This window comes from Micropterus dolomieu, linkage group LG02, assembly GCF_021292245.1.
Source record: "Micropterus dolomieu isolate WLL.071019.BEF.003 ecotype Adirondacks linkage group LG02, ASM2129224v1, whole genome shotgun sequence".
Classification (NCBI taxonomy): domain Eukaryota; kingdom Metazoa; phylum Chordata; class Actinopteri; order Centrarchiformes; family Centrarchidae; genus Micropterus; species Micropterus dolomieu.
In genome coordinates, this window is record NC_060151.1 from 14385891 (window position 1) to 14408468 (window position 22578).

At 38.3% G+C, this 22578-nt stretch overlaps 2 protein-coding genes across 12 annotated transcripts; one reads left to right on the top strand and one right to left on the bottom strand.

Moving 5' to 3' along the window:
• Positions 1 to 185: 185 nt before the first annotated feature.
• On the bottom strand, positions 186 to 6635 carry gtf2f1 (general transcription factor IIF, polypeptide 1). Of its 6 annotated transcripts, none has more exons than XM_046075726.1 (14): positions 6495 to 6635; positions 5862 to 5938; positions 5617 to 5663; positions 5181 to 5253; positions 4823 to 5016; positions 3381 to 3551; positions 3053 to 3258; positions 2699 to 2849; positions 2519 to 2580; positions 1835 to 1966; positions 1640 to 1710; positions 1238 to 1379; positions 931 to 1090; positions 186 to 762 (listed from the first exon to the last, which is right to left on the bottom strand). In XM_046075726.1, the coding sequence occupies exons 2-14, from the start codon at positions 5871 to 5873 to the stop codon at positions 558 to 560; spliced, it is 1626 nt and encodes a 541-aa protein (XP_045931682.1). In that variant the 5' UTR covers positions 5874 to 5938; positions 6495 to 6635; the 3' UTR covers positions 186 to 557. The 6 variants fall into 6 exon arrangements, with proteins under 6 accessions (XP_045931682.1, XP_045931689.1, XP_045931717.1 ...); XM_046075733.1 differs by having other exon boundaries at positions 6513 to 6534; XM_046075761.1 differs by lacking the exon at positions 6495 to 6635 and adding an exon at positions 6323 to 6488 and having other exon boundaries at positions 931 to 1069; positions 2519 to 2577.
• Positions 6636 to 9356: 2721 nt separating this feature from the next.
• On the top strand, positions 9357 to 20495 carry LOC123987022 (adhesion G protein-coupled receptor E2-like). Of its 6 annotated transcripts, none has more exons than XM_046075542.1 (23): positions 9357 to 9663; positions 9977 to 10015; positions 10129 to 10500; positions 10645 to 10776; positions 10936 to 11079; positions 11194 to 11319; positions 11948 to 12091; positions 12242 to 12385; positions 12586 to 12732; positions 12846 to 12883; positions 13379 to 13459; positions 13718 to 13747; positions 13840 to 14002; positions 14099 to 14212; positions 14500 to 14675; positions 14774 to 14947; positions 15052 to 15255; positions 15378 to 15619; positions 15723 to 15789; positions 17951 to 18042; positions 19408 to 19567; positions 19725 to 19787; positions 20131 to 20495. In XM_046075542.1, exons 1-23 carry the CDS (start codon positions 9633 to 9635, stop codon positions 20239 to 20241), a joined length of 2994 nt encoding a protein of 997 aa, XP_045931498.1. In that variant the 5' UTR covers positions 9357 to 9632; the 3' UTR covers positions 20242 to 20495. The 6 variants fall into 6 exon arrangements, with proteins under 6 accessions (XP_045931498.1, XP_045931506.1, XP_045931524.1 ...); XM_046075550.1 differs by having other exon boundaries at positions 14512 to 14675; XM_046075568.1 differs by having other exon boundaries at positions 14644 to 14675.
• The last annotated feature ends 2083 nt before the right edge of the window (positions 20496 to 22578 follow it).

The window sequence follows — 22578 nt, forward strand, 5'->3', positions numbered from 1 at the left end:
CAATTCTGTATTTTTAATAAATGCTTTATGTATTAAAATATCACATTACCATACAGTGTTTGTATAATACTTGAACAAAAACAGCCAGTTTTAGTATGTCCCAATAAGGACAAAAGACCCCAGGTTTTTTTTCAAACCATGAAAAACAAACTGTATGTGACAGATGGGTTACAAAGAGAAAAGCCTTACACAACAGCAAATTTTATTACAAAAGTTTATACTGAAGAAAAACAAGTTAAATACTTTTTCCCCCCATTCAACAAGCTCCAAGTTAAATGGTTTACACACAAACCATACAGAAATTGAGCGGTTTTTCACTTATTTACTGTTTTTGACTATGAAAAAAAATATATGTTCAACAAGATATTTTTTGATAAATGCCATGTGACAGTTTGAACCTCCTGTGGCATGTCACTATTTTAACACACAAAACCTCTTCCAGCGATCAGAGTTTTACAAAAAATCCACCAACATTTTTCCCCTTAGTTTCATTTTCAGCTCTTCCCACTATTCTCCATCCCCTTCACCACTGCAGCTCCATCCCTCGCTTCCATCAGTTATTCAGTGAGGTAGAAATGCATTTTGTCGTTCACATTTTTGCGCTCCGGATTGAGGCGCTTCAGGATCTGTGCCAGCACATTGACAGTCTGCTCACTGCTCAAACCTGTGCGCTTGGTCTGGAACTTCTTCAGCAGGTCTTTGGTGGTCATCGGTTTACGGATCAGGTAGCGCCGCACCGCTTCCTCCGTTAGCTGCACATCACTGGGGAGCAGATGAATAGAAACAAACACAGTTTTTACGCTGCTCACAAAACACCTGGTCAAACCATTATTTTTTTAGGCTTACTTTTTTTTGTATTTTTATGGTAATTGGGATATATTGTGTTTCACAGTAATCTCAGAATAAATAAATAAATATTTTTTAGAGTACCTTGAGCTAGGAGTGGATTTGCCTGATGGGGGCTGAGGCGTAGTCTTGCCAGAGGGAACAGGGCTCTGACTGCTGGGCTCCATCTTCAGCCTTTTGGCAGCTGGTGAGTCAGTGCTAGGACCCTGAGTCTGCCTCTTACCTGTGGGAAAGAGAGATTTAGCTGAAACAACAAAAGAGGGACCTCAAGTTTCAGAGTAGATGCCAGACATTTGAAAGTTTCACATAAATACAACATTTGTCATGTGTCATGTTTAATTATAACTCTGCGTGGGTTTGTGCATTTGTGTTGTGGTGCATGAGCAAACACCTTGCTCTAGCTTGCTGGCAGCAGCACGGAGCGTATTGGAGGTGGAGGCAGAGTCTATGGATGGTGTCCCGGGGCGACTGCCAGTCCTGGAGCTACCTGCAGAGCCACGCCCACCTCCACGTTTAGGAGGCGTGCGCTTTTTCTGAGAGAAGTACAAAAAGAGCGATGTCTGATGAGCTCAAAACAAGAAACACAACAGAAATGTAAATATAAAGCCAGCCACACATATTCACTCCCAGATATGAAATAGCTGCTATAACAAACTCAGCAGTAAGAGCTAGAGTTTTGATAGAGCCACAATACTGCTCAAGTGGAAGGTTATAACTGAAAATCTACATTTTGGAGCAAAAATAGCTTTTAATTGCACAAATGTCCATTTATTCTGCCACACACACTAATCACCATGAAGAGAGCGGAGGCCGTCTCTCCCTCGATGTCACTGTCGTCTGAGCTCTCCGACTCTCCGCTGCTGTCTGTGACACAAATTCATAAAGCTCAAATCAAGCAGAAAGGAATATCATTGGACAGTGTTTATTAAGGCCTCATTTAAGTATGGATTTTGTCAAACCCGCCCATCTGTGCCCATGTGGTCCGTACCTTTTTTCTTCTTCTTTTCCACTTGGACAGGGGTTTTCTTGCCTTCCTCTTCCTCTTCCTCCTCTTTGGCTTCCTCCTCGTTCTGTTTCTCCTCCTCACTCTCTTCCTCACTTTCTGAAGCTTCATCAATCCCTAGAAAAGGACAAACATTTGGATGGAAAACAAAGCTAAATATCCATATCCATTCAGTAACGCTAATAAGTTAAAAACACTGAAATACAGTCCCTGGCTTATCTATTTTGTAGAAACACCTGCTATTAACCTGACTTTTAATTAATCAATTGGTGTTAGAAATAGCTCATATGAAAAGCTAAAACCCTCCCAAATGAGGTTTAATGCACTGAAATAAATTAGTTTCACTGAAAAAAGATTTATCATTTAAACAAGACAGAAAGGTCAAATTTTCACTTCAGGTCAATTTGTACACATGCGACAAGACTTTTGTCAGGGACTGTACATATCTGCTGATTTTCATTCAACTCATAATATGAGAGAATTCATGGTATGTGGCAGTAATGTCAGGACACACAGGCACGACCCAGATTACGGGCGTAACTCCTCCAAGCCAAATAATCACTAGCCCAAGTGGTTCATGCTCTACTTTTTATTTCATGCATAAAATCCGCTTTTTGTCTATATTTCATAATTAATAGATCAGTAATGTTCAACTGAAGGTGATCTGACCTTTAGGGTGTTCCTCTCCTCCTTTGGTGGACTTTCCCTTTTCTGGCTCTTCATCCGAACTGCTTTTGAAAAACAAAAAATTACATACTACTAACAGAAGCAACAAAAAACAAACAAAACATACATTGTAGTGTCCATAAACTGAGAAGCTTTGTGCACAACAATGCAAATGGATCTGACCTGCTTTCATCCGACATGTAATCCACTTCTAGGCCCTCGTAGTCACCATCATCACTGTCCTCCAGGGCCTCATGCTCATTGCTCTTTTTCTTCTTCTTCTTTCCTTTTCCTTTCCCAGTGTCTTTCTTCGCCTTTGTCTTGCTCTCTCCATCTGTCCAATACAGAGAGTGGTGTCCAAGTGGTGGGGGAAAAAAAAGACAAGGACACAACATCAGAGGGAAACATAGCAAACGGCTTGGGAGACTATTCAAGTTCTGCTCTTTAACAATACTTTCATCTAAATTTGGGGCACATTACAGAGGAAAAGATCTTCCTCTCCGTCTTCAGTCCCATCCGGTTTCTCTCTCTCCTTACCTTCCCCCATACTGCTGTCACTGTCATCGCTGCTCATCTCCAGGTCGTCTTCCAGGTCGTGAATGCGCAGGTCACCGCCTCTGCCACCCTTCTTCTTTTTCTTCTTCCCCGACTTCTCGCCCTCGTCATCCTCATCCTCGCCACGCTCTTGCTCCCGGAAACGTCTCTGAAGCATGATGCTGAAGTGATTCACCACCTTGTTCCTTCTGTAAAAGGGGGAGGATATCTGATGTTAAGTGACACACCTGCACCAGTTGGGGAAGTATTTGGAAGTATTTGTTTTCCTCACTACGAACAACCATCACTCCCTGTTCCTCCCCTATCTCACCTGCCCCACTCCTCCTCGGCTTCCTCGGCAGTGAGAGTTCGGTGCTTGGCTAGCGGTGTGAAGTTGTACCAGCCATTGACGGGGAAGGCCTCAAAAGCTCCATCAGGACACTGTGTAAAGATGTAGTAGGATGCGTTTTCTGTAACACCCCCCTTCTTTTGACCTTTGAACCTGGCACACAATGAACGGAGGGAGAGAGTTGCTGAGTTGAAAACAGTGGGGATCCCCCATCAGGCCTGCAAATGCAGTCACACAGGGAGCATTTGACAAGGAATTTCTTTTTTCTTCTAAAGATTTATTGATCCCACACCGGGGATACAGCAGCTCAAGAGTCAAAAGTTGAGGCAAAGAGTTAATGAGTGATAAATTGATTAATAATGGATAACACATGGTGTATAGCATGTGGACACAAGCTACACATGTAGGTTACAATCCTCTACAGATTCCAAGTTACTGCCTGAGACATACAGGTATATCTTAAATATGTGCATGTGTGTTCCCTTCACACTGCGGCTGAGTGATATGGCCATAAATGTTATCACGATAAAAAATTTCATATCATTTGATTTCGATAATTATCACGATAAATGTCAAATCATTTTGTCTTTCAAGTTTAAAGTGTTTTTTTTGCTCCTGAGTGAAAATTGAAGTAACCAGATGGTTGGGGGGGTGTAGCCCACTTCTTTCCATCTCTTTCTCCCTGTAAATCTGCTCCGGTGACTTTCTCCATCAGTATGTTATATAAAGTCGCCAAAAAACTAGGGCTGTACATATTGATTATTTTTCAAGTCAATAAATGTAACGATTATTTTTTCGATTAGTCGATTAATCTAACGACTCATTTTGTTTATTCTAAAGAAATAAAAGTTGCCTATTACTCTATTAACATACCAATTTATCCAAAATAAATATCAAAAACATGTCTAATCAATAAATCTATATTTTATTCAATCATCTGGATGAAGCACATGAGAATAATGACAATAGCAGCAAATCTTGAAATGAATCAAATTTCCACTTCATTGATAATGTGATAATAACAATAACAGACATTAATTAGGCTACTTTACTTAAAACTTTTAACATGAAGGCAATAAACATTTTAACGGACTACGTGTCCTCGTGCTGATAATGTGTGGCGACAGAAAGTAAACACGATTTCTGAGGTACCACTCACAATTATAAAATCTTTTAACAAATATGCATGAATAAAATTAAGCAAAATCTTCTTCAGCCCCTTTTACTCAACAAACTGAATATCTAAATAGAAAGATTAATTGCTAATTCATTTGTGAACATTTGTTATATTGTTATTGAAGAATATTATATCGCAATAATTATCATTATTGTTTTATTGCCCAGCCTTACATCAGACTTAAAGGTTCAAAAATATATATGGTTGTTGAAAATGAGTGTGAGTAAAGAAGTTTCTTTCTCCCCACCTCTTGCCGGCCTTGCCATTGACCTTAAGAATCCAGGGTTGGTCCTCCACTTTGAACTCACGTGTCACAATACCAAACTTCTTCCGCCTCGCTTCCTCACGCTGTTTTTTGCCAAACTCACTGCCAGCCGCGCCTTCCTGCGTCTCTTCCTCCCCATATATCCGCCGGGCACTCATGTCTCTTTCCATGCGAGCCTAGGAAGGGAGAGAGAAGGAGATGTTAAATGTAAAACTTAAAGATGCTATGGCATTATGTTATTGATCTTAGACTTCAGATATACAGTAATCACACTGCTTGTCATTTCTCTCTCAGTACTGACTCTACACCCTACAGCAGTCATAAATAGAAATGAACAGACCTGTGTCCAGGTTGAACAGTTGACTCTGTCTCCTGAATTGAAAGCCATGATGTTGTACTTCTTGCTGGTGTTTCTATGGGACAGAAACAAGTATGCAAACAAAAAGTCATTAACTTTACCTACCCATTACTATTGGAGGTCACAGGAATAGTTGCCAGAACACAACATTAACACCTACAGTATAAACAACTCATCATGCAGTCAAATTAATTCATTTTTTATTTGTAAAGGTAAAACACAAAGGGCTTCAACAAAGTTTGGTACATATACACAGAATCAAAACCTGCAGATCTGATTAAACTCCTAACTGCCTAATTAGACTGCATTACAATCATTTCATATCCAGCTAAACACATACCTGCCGCGTTAAGTTAAGCTTGGAGATAAATACATTTTTGTATATTATTATATTTGCATGTCAGGCCATGTTACTCACTTGGGGACCCGCACAGTGTATTCTGTGGTTGAGGAACTGCTGCCCCCCTGTAAGACAAACACATTCCCATCTGTAATGTAATGTATGTAAGGATATGAAGTACAGAACAGATAACGTAGATAGCGTGATGGGGTTTGAGAAATAATAAAATAATACTGACTGCATGACATTTGAGGCTATTCGTCTACAGTACGGTAAGCTTATCATACGTTTGGAGCAGTGCACATACACAAGAGCAAACCTACCAGTGAAGTCATGGTTGGTCGTCTCACTGGTTTTTCTCACCACACATGCAACGATTGCTTCAGGCTTGTTGTGTATACTAATTCAAAAGAAGACTTGCATTAGAAATAGGTTCGACTAAGTTAAGCGTGAATCAAAAGCAAAAGGAGAACAAGTGCTAATTTATTACTATATTGTTGACAAGAGGAAATTGATCAAAGCCAGCAGCGGTGTTGACGTTAGCTAAAACTGTTTGTTGGGACACCATTGAGTTGCACTGAGCGAGCCGACAACTACAGAAATAAATTGAAACAATTGTAACACCACATTATGTGAACAGAGAACACTGATTTATTGTTTCGATGCGGGTTAACTCGCGTTAAATTAATAAGACAATAATCAGTAAACGCAACATAAAACCTGATAACGTCTTCCACCGAGTGCTTTATGTTAGCACCTGATGCTAAAACAAACAGCAACTCACTTAGCAAGCCGTTCTAGCTGCGGTCTATCTGCAAGGATAATCCAGCTTCACACTCTACTGGCGTTTATGTGAAATTCAACTTATGTACTCATACAGACATCCAGAGTATTATGACATTAAACAGAAACTATGTCTTAACGTAACGTTATACAAAACATCCTCGCTGATTTACCGGTGCGCGCATTCCCACCGTATTTGTCCCGTTAGTTTATATAGTCGACAGGAACATCAGCCTGAAAAATAATGGTTCCTAGTAGCCCGCTACACCCTCGCTTCTTTCGGGTTGGCCCTGCTTTCTACTTCTTCTTTTTTTCCCCGGCAGTCTCGGCACTGTTTTAGTGCATTGCTGCCTCCCACCGGTATAGTATCGCCATTGGCCCTGCTTTCAAGACAGCTTTATCCAGTACCATGTAATGACGGTGCAGAGATTGTTTGAAAACAAGGTGTATATCTCAAAATATTCATCTCTTTTCAATTGTTAGTCAGTAATTTAAATTTATATGTGATTTGCTAGAAGTCAAGAAATACCTGTCAAGAACCTTTCAGTGAAATAAACAGTTTGAAATATTTGTTTCCATGTTTACTTTTCAACATGTTGTCAGATCCCCAGACTCTCTTTAATCTCATCCCCTCTGTGCATCTTTACTGCAGTATATATAGGTTCCAGTATTTACACTGGTTGTTAAAACTGAATTAAAGACCAGGCCAGAATATTTGGAGTGTTCCATTTGCTTTGTAAGTTATTTACATACAGCCCTAGGTGCACTACCATTTTACAGTTTTACAAGACAAATTGTCCTGACCAGTGAGTCACACGCTCTCTCTCCTCAGGCCAAAACTCATTTACATCCACTGAGAAATGAAGACTTTGATAGGAAAGGAGCAGTATCAAGACACGTTGATCCCATTGTTATGTCTTATATGGGCATAAATTTTTGTTCTCTCATTCTCTATTGTAGTGCTGTTCATACTGTTCATATTGTTATATTTTCATATTGTATATATTCTTTATACCAAATCCACCTACCTCAGGTACATAACACCTGCGCATAACACTTACTTATTCCAGCATACATGTGTACATGTTCCTGAAAATGTTTAATGAGCCCTTTTCTGGCCCACTAACAATTGTAATCAATAGATTAATTAATGAAGGGGTCTTTCCAAAAGCATGGAAGACAGCTATAATAACACCAATTCACAAAACAGGTGATCCATCAGAAGTTTGCAATTATAGACCAATTAGTATAGTACCTACTGTGTCAAAGGTAATTGAAAGGTATGTAGCAGAACAACTTACTAGCCACCTTAACAGCAGCCCTTTCAGATCACATCCTATGCAGTTTGGCTTTAGATCGAACCATTCAACGGAAACTGCAAACTGCTTTTTCCTTGAGAATGTGAGATCTAAACTAGATAAAGGGGGAGTCGTTGGGGCCATATTCCCAGACCTAACGAAAGCCTTTGACACTGTGGATCATGATGTCCTACCTGCAAAACTCTCATTGTTTAACTTCTCCCCTAATAGTATTAAATGGATGCAATCATATCTTGAAGGCAGAGCACAGCGTGTCAAGGTAAATGATGAGGTATCATCAGCCCTCAAGTGTGGTTTTGGTGTACCTCAGGGATCAATTCTGGGGCCCCTGTTGTTTAGCCTTTACATAAATGACCTACCCACTGTATGCAATGAGTCTGAAATTCAAATGTACACAGATGATACTGTCATTTATGTACACTTGACAAACATACAGCAAGCTGCATGTAAGCTCACGGCAGTGATGGCCAGTGTCACAATGTCACACAGTGGCTTAATAACTCCTGTCTTCATTTAAACATGAAAATGGCTTGTATGTTCTTCACAAAGAGGTCTGTCGATGATCTCACACCCAATATTTACATTGCAAGGTGGTTTCTGATTTTAAATATCTTGGTGTAATAATTGATACTAATCTTACATTTAAAAAACAAATTAAGAAGGTAATAAATGCAGTTAAATTTAATCTGTCAAACTTTTGCCATATCAGAAACTGTCTAACTACTAAGGCAGCAACAGCATATTTTAATGCTATGATTATGCCATATTTGTCATACTGTTTGACTAGTTGGGCACAAGCGTCCTGTACAACACTCAAACCTGTGCAGTTCGTATAACACCAGGCTTCCAAGGTGCTTGATAGAAAGCCAAATACTCATCACCACTGTCACAGTCTATACAATCATAATTTACTGAGCTGGGACAATATTATTACATTTACTGATGCTTGTCTTATCTATAAGATTCTGCATGGCTTTGTTTTATGTTTTATGTTTTTTAAATTGTTGTCCTTGTTTTAGTATTTTACGTGTCCTCGTGAAAGGTATCTCGTTATATGAATAAGTACTGTTGTTCCTGTTTTAATGTATTTTATGTAGTTGCGATAACACCTGCCCAAGGACTACTACAGAAATATTTATCAATGTGCACTGTCTCTGTAAACTTAAACTCTATAAATAAATAAATAAATAAAATAAATGTGCACCTGTACATCTCATCCACCTCCGAAACGTACATAATTAATAGCAATAATAATGGTAATAAACATTTACTCCTGCATCCTTTGCACTGTGCTCATTGCACTATTGTCTCAATCTGTCTATATTGTTTTTGTTTATGTGTGTGAATATATGTGTTCTCTATACTGTAGCCTGTCTGATGTTATTATTGTATTATTGAATAAGTAAGTATATCGTGAGCAATGTATCCTGAGTCCTGAGTTAAATTCCTCGAATGTGTTCACATACCTGGCAATAAAGCTGATTCTGATTCCGATTCTGATTCGGATCAAAACACAAGAATTCCCCAACACATATTTGAAATTGTATGTTTATGATTTGGTTTGACAAAAATATATTTAAACTAAAAATAAACTTTTAACTTTAGGCTGTCTGTCATTAATATCATAAAAAACACTTAAAAATGTTGACATTTTTGCTTTTTGTTTACAAAAATAAATTAATCTCTAATCTATGACCTCTTAATAATGAACACAAAGCTAAGATAAGCTAAGTTAACACAACATAACATAACATAAAAAAAAAATAACACATTGCAGTGTTATTGCAGTAGCCACACAGAGCTCTGGCCCCGGCTCATGTCTTGGTGTGAGCTAAATTAAACTTAAGCTTTTCCTTCACAAGTAAGTGAATTTGCATTGGTTTTGCATTATTGCCAAATCTTGTTTGTGGATGCTGTGCAAATTTCCAAAATGTACTTAAACGCAGTTTAAACAGTGATGTTTGATTTTTTTGTGGACTGGGACCTGTCACGATGAGCTGCTGTGCCATTTCACTTCTCTTGGGTGAGTTAATTCATGTTTCATATTGTTGACGATGTGTGAGAAGAAATTATGACACCAAATTAAGCAAGTATTTTGATATAGCTATAATGTACGGTATGTTGTTGTTACCTTTTAAGAATACAAATGGATATTTCTTGTCATCAGTATCATCAGCACCAATTCAGCTGTGACCTAATTTCTATAATAGTCTTGGATCCATTTAGCTTACATTTACATGTAATTGTAATAATTAAGATTGATGATGACCTTTTAACAATTGACAGCTATTTAGAGTTTAGAAACATCAACTCTTCTTTGTCTTTGTGCTTTATAGGTTCACTCATCATCCTTGGCCACTGTGATTTTCCTCCTGGTATGGATGATGTTTACTTGTAAACATCTGATACTGATTCTGGCTAATGGTGAAATAGCAGTGATCTTTGTTCATTATTATTGACATACAGTGTGTTTTGTTGATCTATACAGGTTCGTGTGATGGATACACAAACATAACTGAACCATGGCGCAACTATTTATTTACATCATCATCATTTCCAGAGTTCCCAAAGGATGATGCAGATCTTGTTGGGATGTGGTGGCGCTTTGTAGGGTTTGGTGGAGACAGAATTGCAACAGGCTGCTATGGAGGACCTATTGGTGGTACACAATATTCCATCCATTTACCAGACGGATATCATCCAAGAACTGAATCTGTAACTCCAACAACAGGATATGCATATGGTGATGTTGGACCTTGCAATGCTTATACTATTACAATAAGCATAGTCCTCTGTCCTGGAGGATTCTACATATACCAACCATCAAGTCACCCACACAGCAGTATGGGTTATGTAACCTGTAAGGAATGATTACTCATTGTCATCCTTTTCTTTATATTTTAGTGTAGACATATGATACCAATGATGTGTTCCTAACTGCAATTGAAAAGCTGTAGTTTTACCATGAATATCGTTTGTGTGTGTGTGTGTTATCTCTGTTTAGATCATTATAACTGTAAACCAGAATCTTGTGGACCACTTGCTCAGTGTTCAGGTACTGGAGGCTGTATCTGTGTTCCTGGGTATGAAATGCCCCGAAAACAACTACCCACACCAGATTCATTTTATTGTACTGGTAAGCACATTCATTTAATCTGATCTGTAATTAATAATGGCTGTATGATTCTCTTTTATCACTGTGAGCACATTAAGATTCTTCATACACACTTATGATTTGCACTTTCTGCACATGTACTGTATTTACCACCTTAAACCCTGTGACATTTCTTTTCAGACATTGATGAATGCCAGACTGCGGGGATTTGTGGTCCATACTCCAATTGTACCAACACGATTGGATCGTACTTCTGCACCTGTTTAACTGGATTCAGTGCAACATATCCAGCATTACCGCCTGGAAAGTCCAGCCCATGCAAAGGTACCATAAAAATTCTTGCCCGTTTCACTGCCGATCTTGAGCTGCAATGACATTATTGTGTTAAGGCTGATTTACAAGTTGAGACTGACTGACTGAGATTATTTCCCTTTATAGATATTGATGAATGTCTTGAAAATATCTGTGGTGATGATGGGACCTGCATCAACAACCCAGGAAGTTACGTGTGTGAATGCGATAAAGGCTATCATGTTGTACCCGGTGGAACTCCTGTTTGCCAAGGTCTGTTTGCGGTAATATTACACATCACCAATTAATCAATACTAGCTTTTATTTCATCTTCTCTAAGCTATTACCAACATAGTTCCATATGTTATGTTGGAGTTCTTCTCCAGAAAGTTTGTCAAAACAATGATAACATCAAAAAAAATTATGATGTTGAATGTTTTCTTTTGAAGAAAATATAAATTAATGGATTGCATTATCACCTAGTCATTATTGCTATGCAAATAATTCCTTTAGATTTATCCTTTCAGAAATAATGACTTCTGTCAGATTTGGCTTTGTCTGCTGGACAACGGGCGACTGACACACCCGCTTACTGTAAAATAATTGACCACTGATTCAGTGTTGTCTTCACCCCACGCTCCGATGCAGTAATTATCACCTGTACAGCAGTTAGTGTCACAATGGCTCTTCTTTAACCCATTCAAGAACATCACTCAAAATACCTGATTTCCTCCACACAGGATAGTTAACCACCCCTTACCATCAACAGAATACACTTAACTAATATTATTTGAGTGAGGTAGTTTTTGTTAAAATCATACTTTTTTGGAGTAAAATTACACTTTCCCATTAACTTTTGTTTATTCACAATTCCATGCCATCTGTGTTTACTGTTCCTTAGATATCGATGATTGTTTCAACTCCACCATCTGCGGCCCCGACTCTGTTTGCACCAACACACCTGGATCTTATACTTGTGCATGTCACGTGGGTTACGCACCAACTCAACCAACCAATGAACCCAGTCCGACCAACACCTGTATTGGTATTTGAATTGAGGTTTTAAAGATGCAAGATGTCTTTCAGCATCAAGAAGCAAATGGATAAATACAATTCACTTGCAACTTTTCAGTTCTAGGGTCACACACAGAGTTGCCTGGTTTATTGTTTGATTTGTCTATCATGTATTTTACAGATGTTGATGAGTGTGTCAAAGATGCTGCTGTCTGTGGACCTAATGCCAACTGTACAAACACAATTGGATCTTACCTTTGCACATGCTTCCCTGGTTATCGGCTAAATGCTGGCATGATGGCCAGTGTTGATAACCCATGCACAGGTGTGTGAACATGTTCACTATTATCCAACGAAGGTTAAAATCAAGGGCAACAGTTGCCCTTGATTTTAACCTTCGTTGGATAACTATGACCTGGATGACTGAGAATCTTCATAGACATGTTCACTATTAGTGTGACTTTTGATTTTACTATCATATATTTCACTATTATATGTTTAACTGTATATATTCTGTCTGTACAGATATTGACGAGTGCACTGAGACACCTGGTATATGTGGTAAACAAACTGTGTGTACTAATGTCCCGGGGACTTTCTATTGTTCTTGCCCTGATGGGTTCTTCCCTACAACTGGAATCTTGTGGACGTTAGGGGTCTCATATTGTAAAAGTGAGCTTAGCATGCACTTGGCTACAGTATATACAGTATACCGCAATATCCTGATATGCTGAATGACTGGTAATTTCTTTTTCTTGTCATTTTCTTCTACATTGACTCAACAGGTGTTCAGATAATTCTAGCTGAGATAAAACCCCCAGAGGTAAATATAGCAAGAAAAGTGACACGGTTATAGAAGGAAAAATGTTGCACTTAGTGTAAATATCCACAATATATTACAAAAAGCAACAACAACAACATCGTGTGTATTGTAGGCTTTTGTTCAAGTCACATTTAGGGTTCATAGCTTCATCTTGTGGATGGATCAAAATGACCTATAAGAGAAGTTAGTTGGCCTGACAAATAAGTTAAAACTCAGTTAAATCTTATATCTTATCTTAATTGTTAATAGTAGTACTGTTGTCATCAGCATTTAGTATGCAACAGTGATTTTAGTTGGGTACACATTTAGGAGGTGCCATTTACCACACAGATGCACTAAACCACAACACTTGTAATGTGAGCAGATAGAGGTGAAAATGTTATACTTTATGTTGCACAAATGTAAATATCTTTTGCCAAAATATTTCAAAGTTTGAATATTATTCACTACAAACTACATCTTATTTTATTTATTTATTTATTTAATTTACTGCAGGGACAGACAAAAGAGAGAACTTTTCTTGGCAACGTGGACCAACAGCTGAAAGACAATGCAGGCCTCACCTTACCAGTAGCGGTGAGGAGAAAACACTGGTGTCCCTCTTAAAGATAAAAGATATATTTCTTTTCACAGCTTAAGTCTTTCAGTTTTAGCTGCCTTCAATAAGCTCTACACTTGAGCACTCAGCAACAGTAATTTCTTAAAGTGTGCAGAGCTAGTTTTAGATAAACTGGAAATTAAGTCGACAGCAATTTAAGTTTGATGCAAATTATGTGTAGACACAGCAACTGCATTTACAAAATTCTCCCCCTCTCTCTTTTTCTTTCTCTACAGACTGTGACAAACAGCTTCTCAGCATCTATGGTACTTGTTCCGTAAATAACCTGTGTCACTTTAATCCTACTTTGGGTTTGCAACATCAGGCAGATAAGTTATTCAAATATTTATTCTTGCAGGAAGTGTCAGGTGTTGGACCACGTGCCAGAACCGTCATGGTGAGTAGTAATGGAGACGGGGAGACCGGCAATGTGATCCTGGGCATCTCACACCGTTTAGTGTCTACATTAGTGCAGCCAGGCCAGAACCAAACCAAGACAACTGCGACAACTTCAACAGTGGGTGAGATATCTTCATTTCAGTTTATTGTAGACCTTTACTGTGAGTGTACTGGGGCGATATAAAGTCATGCTGTTGTAATGTTAATCTGTGTGTTAGATTTAAGTCTTCAAACTATCGGACCTGGAAGCAACAATGCAGCGATCTCTAGTCTCTCAGCAAATGGAAACATTATGGAGATCAACCTGGAAGGTCTGGCCAAAAATAACAATGGTGAGAAAAATATAATGAAAAAGATGATGACAGTTACTAAACTATATATTAAAAAAAAACCCAAAGCATTTATTTTGCATCCTCACATACCGAAAATAAGATTTTATTTTGCCACCTTTTGAAATGCAATTTGACTATAGTAAATCACCCTGCACCCAACCTTTTTTTAATCAAATTTATACACAAATTGGAAAAACAGAACATAGTTTTGTGGTAAATGATAATGTTAAGTATGGTAAACAGTATGGTTTTTCAAAGCGTTAATCACCTCCACAATATACTCCGAGGTTCTGCAACAGCTGCCTTTATGACACTGAATGGGATGGAGAGTCTTCTTAGTCAGCAATACTTTGAATCAGAAAACAGTACAGAGATGTACTCAGATGTCATCACTGCAATCTTACCCTCAATGAACATCACCAACCTCACAGAGCCTGTCAACTTTACCATCCAACACAAGAAGGTGCTGCCCAGTTCATCTATCCATATATTTGGATACTTATTATATGGTTAGCTAACTTTCAACATATCTAAAAATCTTTGTTTTTCTGGTTTCATCAGACATTACCTGAATCTGGTTTCGTGACCTGTGTGTACTGGGACAATGGAGCAGAAAATACCAAGAACATGCGTTGGTCAGTAGAGGGCTGTTGGGTTGCATACACCAATGAAAACTATACCGTGTGCAGCTGCTCTCACCTCTCCACATTTGCCCTCATCTTGCAGATAGGGGAGGTATTATAGATCTGTTTGTGAATGTGCATTTGCCAATACAGGATCCTACAGTCAAAGTCAGGTTGATCACAGTATGTATTTGCTTGTGCGTTGTGTCTTCTCAGCCTCCACCGGATAATTCTTTCTTAGACTGGCTAAACCGAATGTGTGTGATTGTTGGACTATTCTTCTTTGCTTTGGCCATCTTCACCTTCCTCCTGTGTAGCTGGAACCCCAAGATCAACAACACAGCTCGTCTTCACCTCTGCCTCAACCTCTCCTTGTCCCAACTGCTGCTGCTGTGGAACGACAGATATGTTGATCAAAAGGTACAGTCAAACTAAGAAGCAGATTTAGTATTAAATGTGACCTAACCGAAGCTAACCATTCTTTGCTGAAAGTGTTTCCAGAAGCATTTCATTGTTTTCAAGATACTTCTCTGTGTCTACAGCGGGCCTGCACCGTCATGGCGGGGCTTCTCCACTTCCTAGTTGTTGCAAGCTTTGTATGGATGCAGCTGGAGGCGCTTCAGCTCTACCTGTTGGTCCGGAGGCTGTCCAAGGTGCAGGTCATCCAGAGAGATGGCCTCCCCAGGCCAGTTCTCTGCCTGATTGGCTACGGTGTTCCATTTGTGATTGTGGGTGTTTCTGCACTGGTGTATTCTGATGGATATGGTGCTACTAAGACAGGGGTGTGAGTAGGACAATCAGTAATACATGCACTCATTCACATTCTCCTGTATAACTGATGTGCATCTAGGTTGAAAAGATTGTTTATTTGTTTGATTGTGTTGCAGGTGCTGGCTCTCTACACAGCGCAATTTCAACTGGGCTTTAACAGGCCCTGTGATTTTTATCCTTGGAGTGAGTATATTGCATATTAGCAATTGAATCCCTTCTATTTCTCCAACTTTAACTTCTCTTTTGACCAGTTTTTAACTAATCTCAAAACCAGCCATTGTGCACTTAAAGACTTATCTTTGACAAAATACATTTTTTGGGCATGTTAAAGCTGATCCAGTATTTTTCTCTTGAAGCTCTTCCAATGTCCTGCTGGATTGGCAGTTAAGACTGTGAATGTGTGGCAATCCAAAGAGAAATTCCTTCCTATTAATTTTCAGTTGGACTGTTATTTGACTCTCAAAGCATTGTAGGGTAGCAGGCAACACAGAAATAACCAGAGACCTAAAAAAAGGAATTAAAAAACATCAACTTAATGCAAATGAGGCATCAATGTGCCTGGATGCTGCTTAGTGATTTGCCAAAATACTGACAATGAAAAAGTAATGTAGTTGTAAGCCAGGAAATGAAGTCTTTACAAGCTGTGAATAAATTACTCTCTTGTATGCCATTTGCCTTCAAGATTACAGACAAAAAAAGTGAGTGCTGTTTTGCACAGAGTCACGTGAATTGTTGGAGAAAGGTGTAGGTTGCTCATTTACAGTGTTTGCTACCAAGTAAGTGATGCAGGTCCCAGGCATGCGACCAAAAAACAGTTATTTTGATAAAAACTTGACATGAGCAGGCAGAACAACATCATACTGTTGCTGCACTGACTCCTTGTAGCAGAATGTTTTTTTCATTTACACTCTTGAGTCAGACACATAGCTAACAATAACAATATGAAAATATCTTTATGTTCCTCATGCTACTGAATATAAGATCAGCTTTTAACAGGTTAACAACCATAACGTTGTATATTTAGGTGATGGCGCTAGCATACAGATCAGAGGCACAACAACAAATTAAAGTACATGCAAGATGCAAGAAGAGCACTTGTAATGTGTTTTCTTTGTACTTTTACATTACACTAACCTGATAAAAAGTTGAAATAAGCAGACAGGACAACTGTAAGGGCCTTTCAGACACACGATTCAGATGATGAGGGCATTGCTACGCTATGAAACCCATGATTTGCGTTGTTGTGTTGACCAACCCGGTCAAAGATAGATTTGCACTGAACCCAGCGGCCATCGCAGCGCAAATCACTTCCTATTTTAAAGGGCCTTTAGGCTGTTGTTTCATTAACTCCTCATAGCAGAATACCCTGAGGGCCAAAAAGAGCGCAAATCAGAGTTCCGGTTAGCTGCCTAACGTCCTGCTGCTGCCTACTGACGTTGCTGGGTATTGCACCCAAAATAAGAGAAGAGACAAGAGAAATATTTCTAAACTTATAATATAACATCACCAAGAGCTGGAATACATATAACAGTTATACCTATAGGTCAGTCAAACATTATCAAAAACGTGACCGTGTATTTTACGTGTTGACACGCCACAAGCAATAATGCACGATTAGTTCCTTTTCAGTGGATTACTCTCTATAAATAAGTCACAAGGACCTCCTACAAGTGTTGTAGTACTCAAGACCAGTCTTGAGACCACTTTTTGATGTTCTTGGTCTCATCTTGGACTCGACCGCATTTGTACTCGGTCTAGTCTCGTTCTCGGACAGGGAGGACTCAGGATTTTATTTCAAGACCAGTCGAGACCATAACTTTGGGAATATCAATTAATTGCTTTTGTCTGATTTATTTGTTAACATCCTAACTTTGATTGGATGTAAAACATTTTGCTTCAAATGCAACCAATAACCCTAATTAAAAACATGTTGTTCCAGTTAACGACTGTCACAGCTACCTGCAATGGTAAGCATGGAAAAGGAGTGTTAAATAAAGATGCTTACGTTGATTTCAGCTCTTAGTGTTTGTATGTGGGTCCTTTAATGGGAATATGGACCTTTCAGATAAATTTGAGAAGTACCTATGATCTTCTTCCACATTTTATTGTGTCATGTAATGTGGGGAACTGGTCTTGGTCTCAGACCCTAAAAGTCTTGGTCTTGACATGGTCTTGGTTTGGCTGGTCTTGACTACAACACTACCTCCTACCACTGCCACCAGAGCAGTAGGCTTAGTAGTGTAGTATTGAAGGGTTGAATGAAGGTTGTAAATGTATTTTGTTCTTTCTTTTTTGGCAATATCCTGCTCTATCTCAGCTCAGCCTGTGTCTTTTCTTCTTAAAGCTTAATTGGATATTGTTCTGTGCTACTCTATGGAATCTGAGACCCACCTTGGCCAACATGAAAAGTGATGTTTCTCAATCCAAAGACACCAGGTATGAGTGTTGAAGATTATCTTTGCATATAAATGAAAAATCTGAGAAATGTGTGTCTGGATTGACTTCCTCAATATAACAGCTTGTTCCCAGAAAAGTTCAAATGGATACATAATGGACATATAGAAACAGTATATCACAGACTCTACATAAAGTCAATTTAATGTCTTTCATGGTCTTATGCAAATACAAAATTGGATGTTCAACTTAAATATACTAGTGCAGTGCCTGTTCACAGGGGCCCGGTTTGACGCCTCTGTGCTTTTTATTAAAATGTGCATCTCACATTGATTTCACGCAGTGGTTGGCAATAGGCGGATGGTGGGCCAAATAAATTAATACATAAATAAATAATACTTTGATACAAATCTCAGTCATGACAGCAACTGTTACTCACATAATTACTTCCTGTTAAGAGTGAGACAGTTTGTTGTCGCAGTGCTTTATTTCGAGTTGAATTTAGAGCTTTTACTTTGAAAAGTTCTAAAAAGACATTCAAAAGACACTGTGGCATGCTTGACTCACCTCTTAAAAAAGCCTTGTGATCCCCTTGAATGAGAAGCGCAGGAATTTCACCTGCCTGGATATGCTGGGGTGATGAAAATAAGCGTCCATAGGTTGATGGATGTGGATCAGTCGCCAGTACGCACACACTCCAGCACATGCTTTATTGTGAGCATGTGAAACAGTCTCTTCATAGTTATAATTAGTTGAGGAGGGAAGAAAAGACTATTCACACAAGGGGGATCAATCTCACAACCCTCTGATTGAATGGCCTGTGCACTATTGACTATGCCAACTGGGAACCCAACATTTGTTTTTAAATTATCAAACTTATTTACTGACCCCTGACCAGCATTAATAACACTGAAACAACATGACAATGGCGGAAATACTGATGTTATACATTCATGCCAATAAAGCTGTTTTGAATTGAATTGAATTATTGATATTCAGTGGTTCCTTAGAACTTAACATAAAACATAAAACTCTTACAACTCCGTTCCAACAAAATCGTTTTTAACATAGGCCTATATCAAACCTGCGTGATGACGAGAACTCAGTTTCAACAATTCACTGCCACTTCGGAGCCCTTAAGCCCCAAATTGCACCAAACGCAACACTGCACTCCCAGCAACACACCTGCCACGTTTGAAGTCGATGGGATGAACGGTTCTTGACATAATCGAAATATAAATACACACACAGATTCTCCTCTTTATTACACTTTGTTATATACATTTTGTCAACTGATAGATCAAGTGCCAACATATTCAAAGTGTTACAAATGCTGTACCCATCTGTGTTGAAAGAAGAATACATGGTTAAAATTCTAATTTTATTTTTAATTCTCATTTTTTACAGGTTGATTGTGTTCAAGATCCTGGCCCAGTTTGTCATACTGGGCTGTACCTGGATTCTAGGCCTGTACCAGACAAACCTTTTCTTTCAGGTCCTCTTTATAATTCTTAACTCCCAACAGGGGACGCTTCTCTTCATTGTCCACTGTGTGCTCAACAAGGAGGTAAACTCTTTATGCAGATGATTGTGCTCTCGTTAATCTGCTCTCTAATACATTTTCAATTTATAGAGCAGAACTTCAAATGATGACAGCAGTAGAAAAGCTGTCTATATTTAAGGTAGCACTAACACACATGACTGTATTTCATGGTATTTTCTAGGTTAGAGAGGAATATGTGAAATGGCTGACCTGTTCTTTCAAAAAGCACAGAGGAGGATCTGTGGTGAGTTTTAACAAGAAAAAAACAATACACAATCCAAGGAGCCACTTTAATAATTGTGTGTTTATAATTACTTTAGTGTAGCTCTTTTTGTTTTTGAGGTGTCTTTGTAACTGTTGTATGGCTATCAAGACTACAAAGACACATAATAGTATGCTGAACAACTTGGCATTAAAATAGAAGACAAAACAACCTGGCATTAAAACAAATGTGCCTGCATGTAAATCTATATTATTAAGGGACTACTCAAGAAGTCTTGTGCTTCACTGATTGAATTATGATTTGTGTTATGTTGCATGAATTTCACCACTTCTTTTAATGATGTTTAAAATACGTATTTCATCAGAGAGATGTGCCATCAGTCTCCGAAGACATCCACAAGGCTAATGAAGTTGAAATGAGAACGACAAAAGAAAGACAGAAGACAGAGAGAAGAAATGCAAACAATATCCACTAGAACCAGAAGTCAATCGTTACTGTTTGTTTGTTTGTCTGTCAAAACAACTGGCTTGATTTTTTTTATTTTCTTTTATTTAAACATAAAACAGCTATGACTCCTGGGATCTCATGATTCTTCTCAAATATGTCTCAGTTTTCTTACAGTGTCCTCGTGAGCAAATAACTCGTGTCTTTCTCTGATCAAAAGATCAGAATGATCTTAAATAAGTATAATCCCTCCAGAATTTAATTTCTCCAGAATGTGGATTAGAAAAAAACTTCGAGATATGTCTCAGTTTTGTCTTAGTGACCCCACTTAGGGGTGGAAAATAAAGTACTTTTACTTTTATGTTACTTAAGTTAACGGTAAGGTACTTGCGTATTTCCTTTTACTCTCCTGAATTTCAAATCCTGTATTGTACTTATTGTATTTATTGCTGTTTATTTGAACCCTGTAGTTACAAGTTACAGAGAAGAAGAATAAAATATATTTTATAATTGAAAATATTTCCCTTGCAATGCAATTTTATTTTTTCCAATTTGTTAAGTTAGTCTCAGCCAGCATAACTCGAATACCCACCATTTTGACATGATGTTTAGAGATTAATTCATTAAGGACTGAATGCACGCAAGAGCTGAGATACAACAATGTCATACAGAATGAGCACTTTTACTTTTCATAATTAAGTACATTCACTATGGAATACTTTTATACCTTTACTTGAGTAAAATTTGGAGGGATTTAATTGTGGATATGGTATTTCTTGTAAAATTGTACTATATTTACAGACAATCGGTTCTTCACTGTCAATTGTAGCTAGATGGTGCTGTAGCAGTGTCATCGCCCTTTGAACAACAGGACAGGGGTTCTAATTCTGCTCTGATGAGATCTCATCTGTTACTTCCATTTCTCCTATTGTAATCTCAATTCAATATCTATTTCTCTCACCTAAGTCTCAAAAATCTCTCCTTATCTAATGTTTTCTCCTAAGGGAGCAAAAAATTCAGATTGAAGTGACCTCAAAAAGAATTGAGATCTTAGTGCTTGTTTCATCTGAATTTTCAGAGTTGTTTATTATATAATGTATATAGCTGTGTGGAAACAATTTCAGATGTTTATGACCAGACAAAGATACACCTCACATTGCAGAAAAACAGCTTTGTGTGAACCATTTCTGTAACTCTGTATGTGGTGTGCTGTGCATGTACATTGCTGAACTTTGTCCCTGAACTAGGCACATTTTGAATGACCTAAAGATGGAGGTGTGTTTCTGAAGCATATCTCTATAATAACAAATCATGAACATTTGAGAACCAAACTAAAAAACTACTTTTAACAGACAACTCAACTCAACTGTAGATAATACGGTGACCATAGACTAAGATAAATACCTTATCAACTTTAAAAAATCAGAACTATCCCTTTAAAGGTTGCTTTAAACCATAAAGAATGGTTTTGGTACTTAAAATCTGGGTCTTATTTTGACCTATTTGGTGTGGAAAGTCTTTGAATTGGCTTCAGACAGTTTGCCGCTATCCAGGCAACATTGACAAAAATTAAGTTGAACAGACACACAGAAGATGCAACATCTTCATGGGGAATTGACACCTTCCAGTATCTACAGTATATGCACAACACCAATGAGACACAATAAACACAAACAGCACGACACAGCGTATGGGTAGCATAAAATTATTGGTTTATTAAACCTTGGAACCAAAATTGCTCTCCTGGCACACAGATTAGATTAGATGGGCTTGGTAACTACATCCTTCCCTTTTCTCCTCTTAACTTTAATTTTGCTCTATATTTGAAAGTGCCTTCATCACCAAGTTGAGGGAATTTGCATTGTTTTTTTAGAATTTGTATCAAACCGTATAAAAGCAATTACTGGGTGTTGCAAATGTTTTAATGTAGACTTCAGACAGTCTGAAGTGATCTGCAGTTTTGACGTGTCATGATGAAGTACCAGTGCCTTGTTACCTCTCCAGAGTAAGGGAATTCCTGATTTTGTATAGATTTGTGAGATGATCTCTTACAAACATATTACAGTTTTTCTCGATTAATTAAACACATCTCTTAAAATGATGGCTCTTTTCCCCAAAACTCTAAAAACAAATCTATAACCCCTCACCCAATTCCCCAAACATCCTATTTTCAGGTCAAAATAAAGCTCTCCACTCACTCACTCACTCTTCCTTCCCCTCTTACTCCTCTCCATACTGCGTTTCCTCCTCCTCCTCCTCTTCTTCCTTTTCCTCCTCTCTAGTGTCCTCTATGTCTTCCTTCAGATTTCTATGGATCCATTGTTCCAAAACTGAATGAACTGACTCTGGTCCTTTTATCTATCTATTG

Excerpts from the sequence above, each read along its gene's own strand:
- gtf2f1 (XM_046075726.1), bottom strand. Across the intron at positions 1,967-2,518 it reads AGGAGAGGAACACCCTAAAG|GGATTGATGAAGCTTCAGAA; the intron begins GTCAGATCACCT and ends GTCCTTTTCTAG. Across the intron at positions 763-930 it reads AAATCCACTCCTAGCTCAAG|TGATGTGCAGCTAACGGAGG; the intron begins GTACTCTAAAAA and ends TCTGCTCCCCAG.
- LOC123987022 (XM_046075542.1), top strand. The coding sequence starts at position 9,633 with ATGAGCTGCTGTGCCATTTCACTTCTCTTGG. Across the intron at positions 12,386-12,585 it reads TGTTGATAACCCATGCACAG|ATATTGACGAGTGCACTGAG; the intron begins GTGTGTGAACAT and ends CTGTCTGTACAG. Across the intron at positions 19,788-20,130 it reads AGCACAGAGGAGGATCTGTG|AGAGATGTGCCATCAGTCTC; the intron begins GTGAGTTTTAAC and ends GTATTTCATCAG.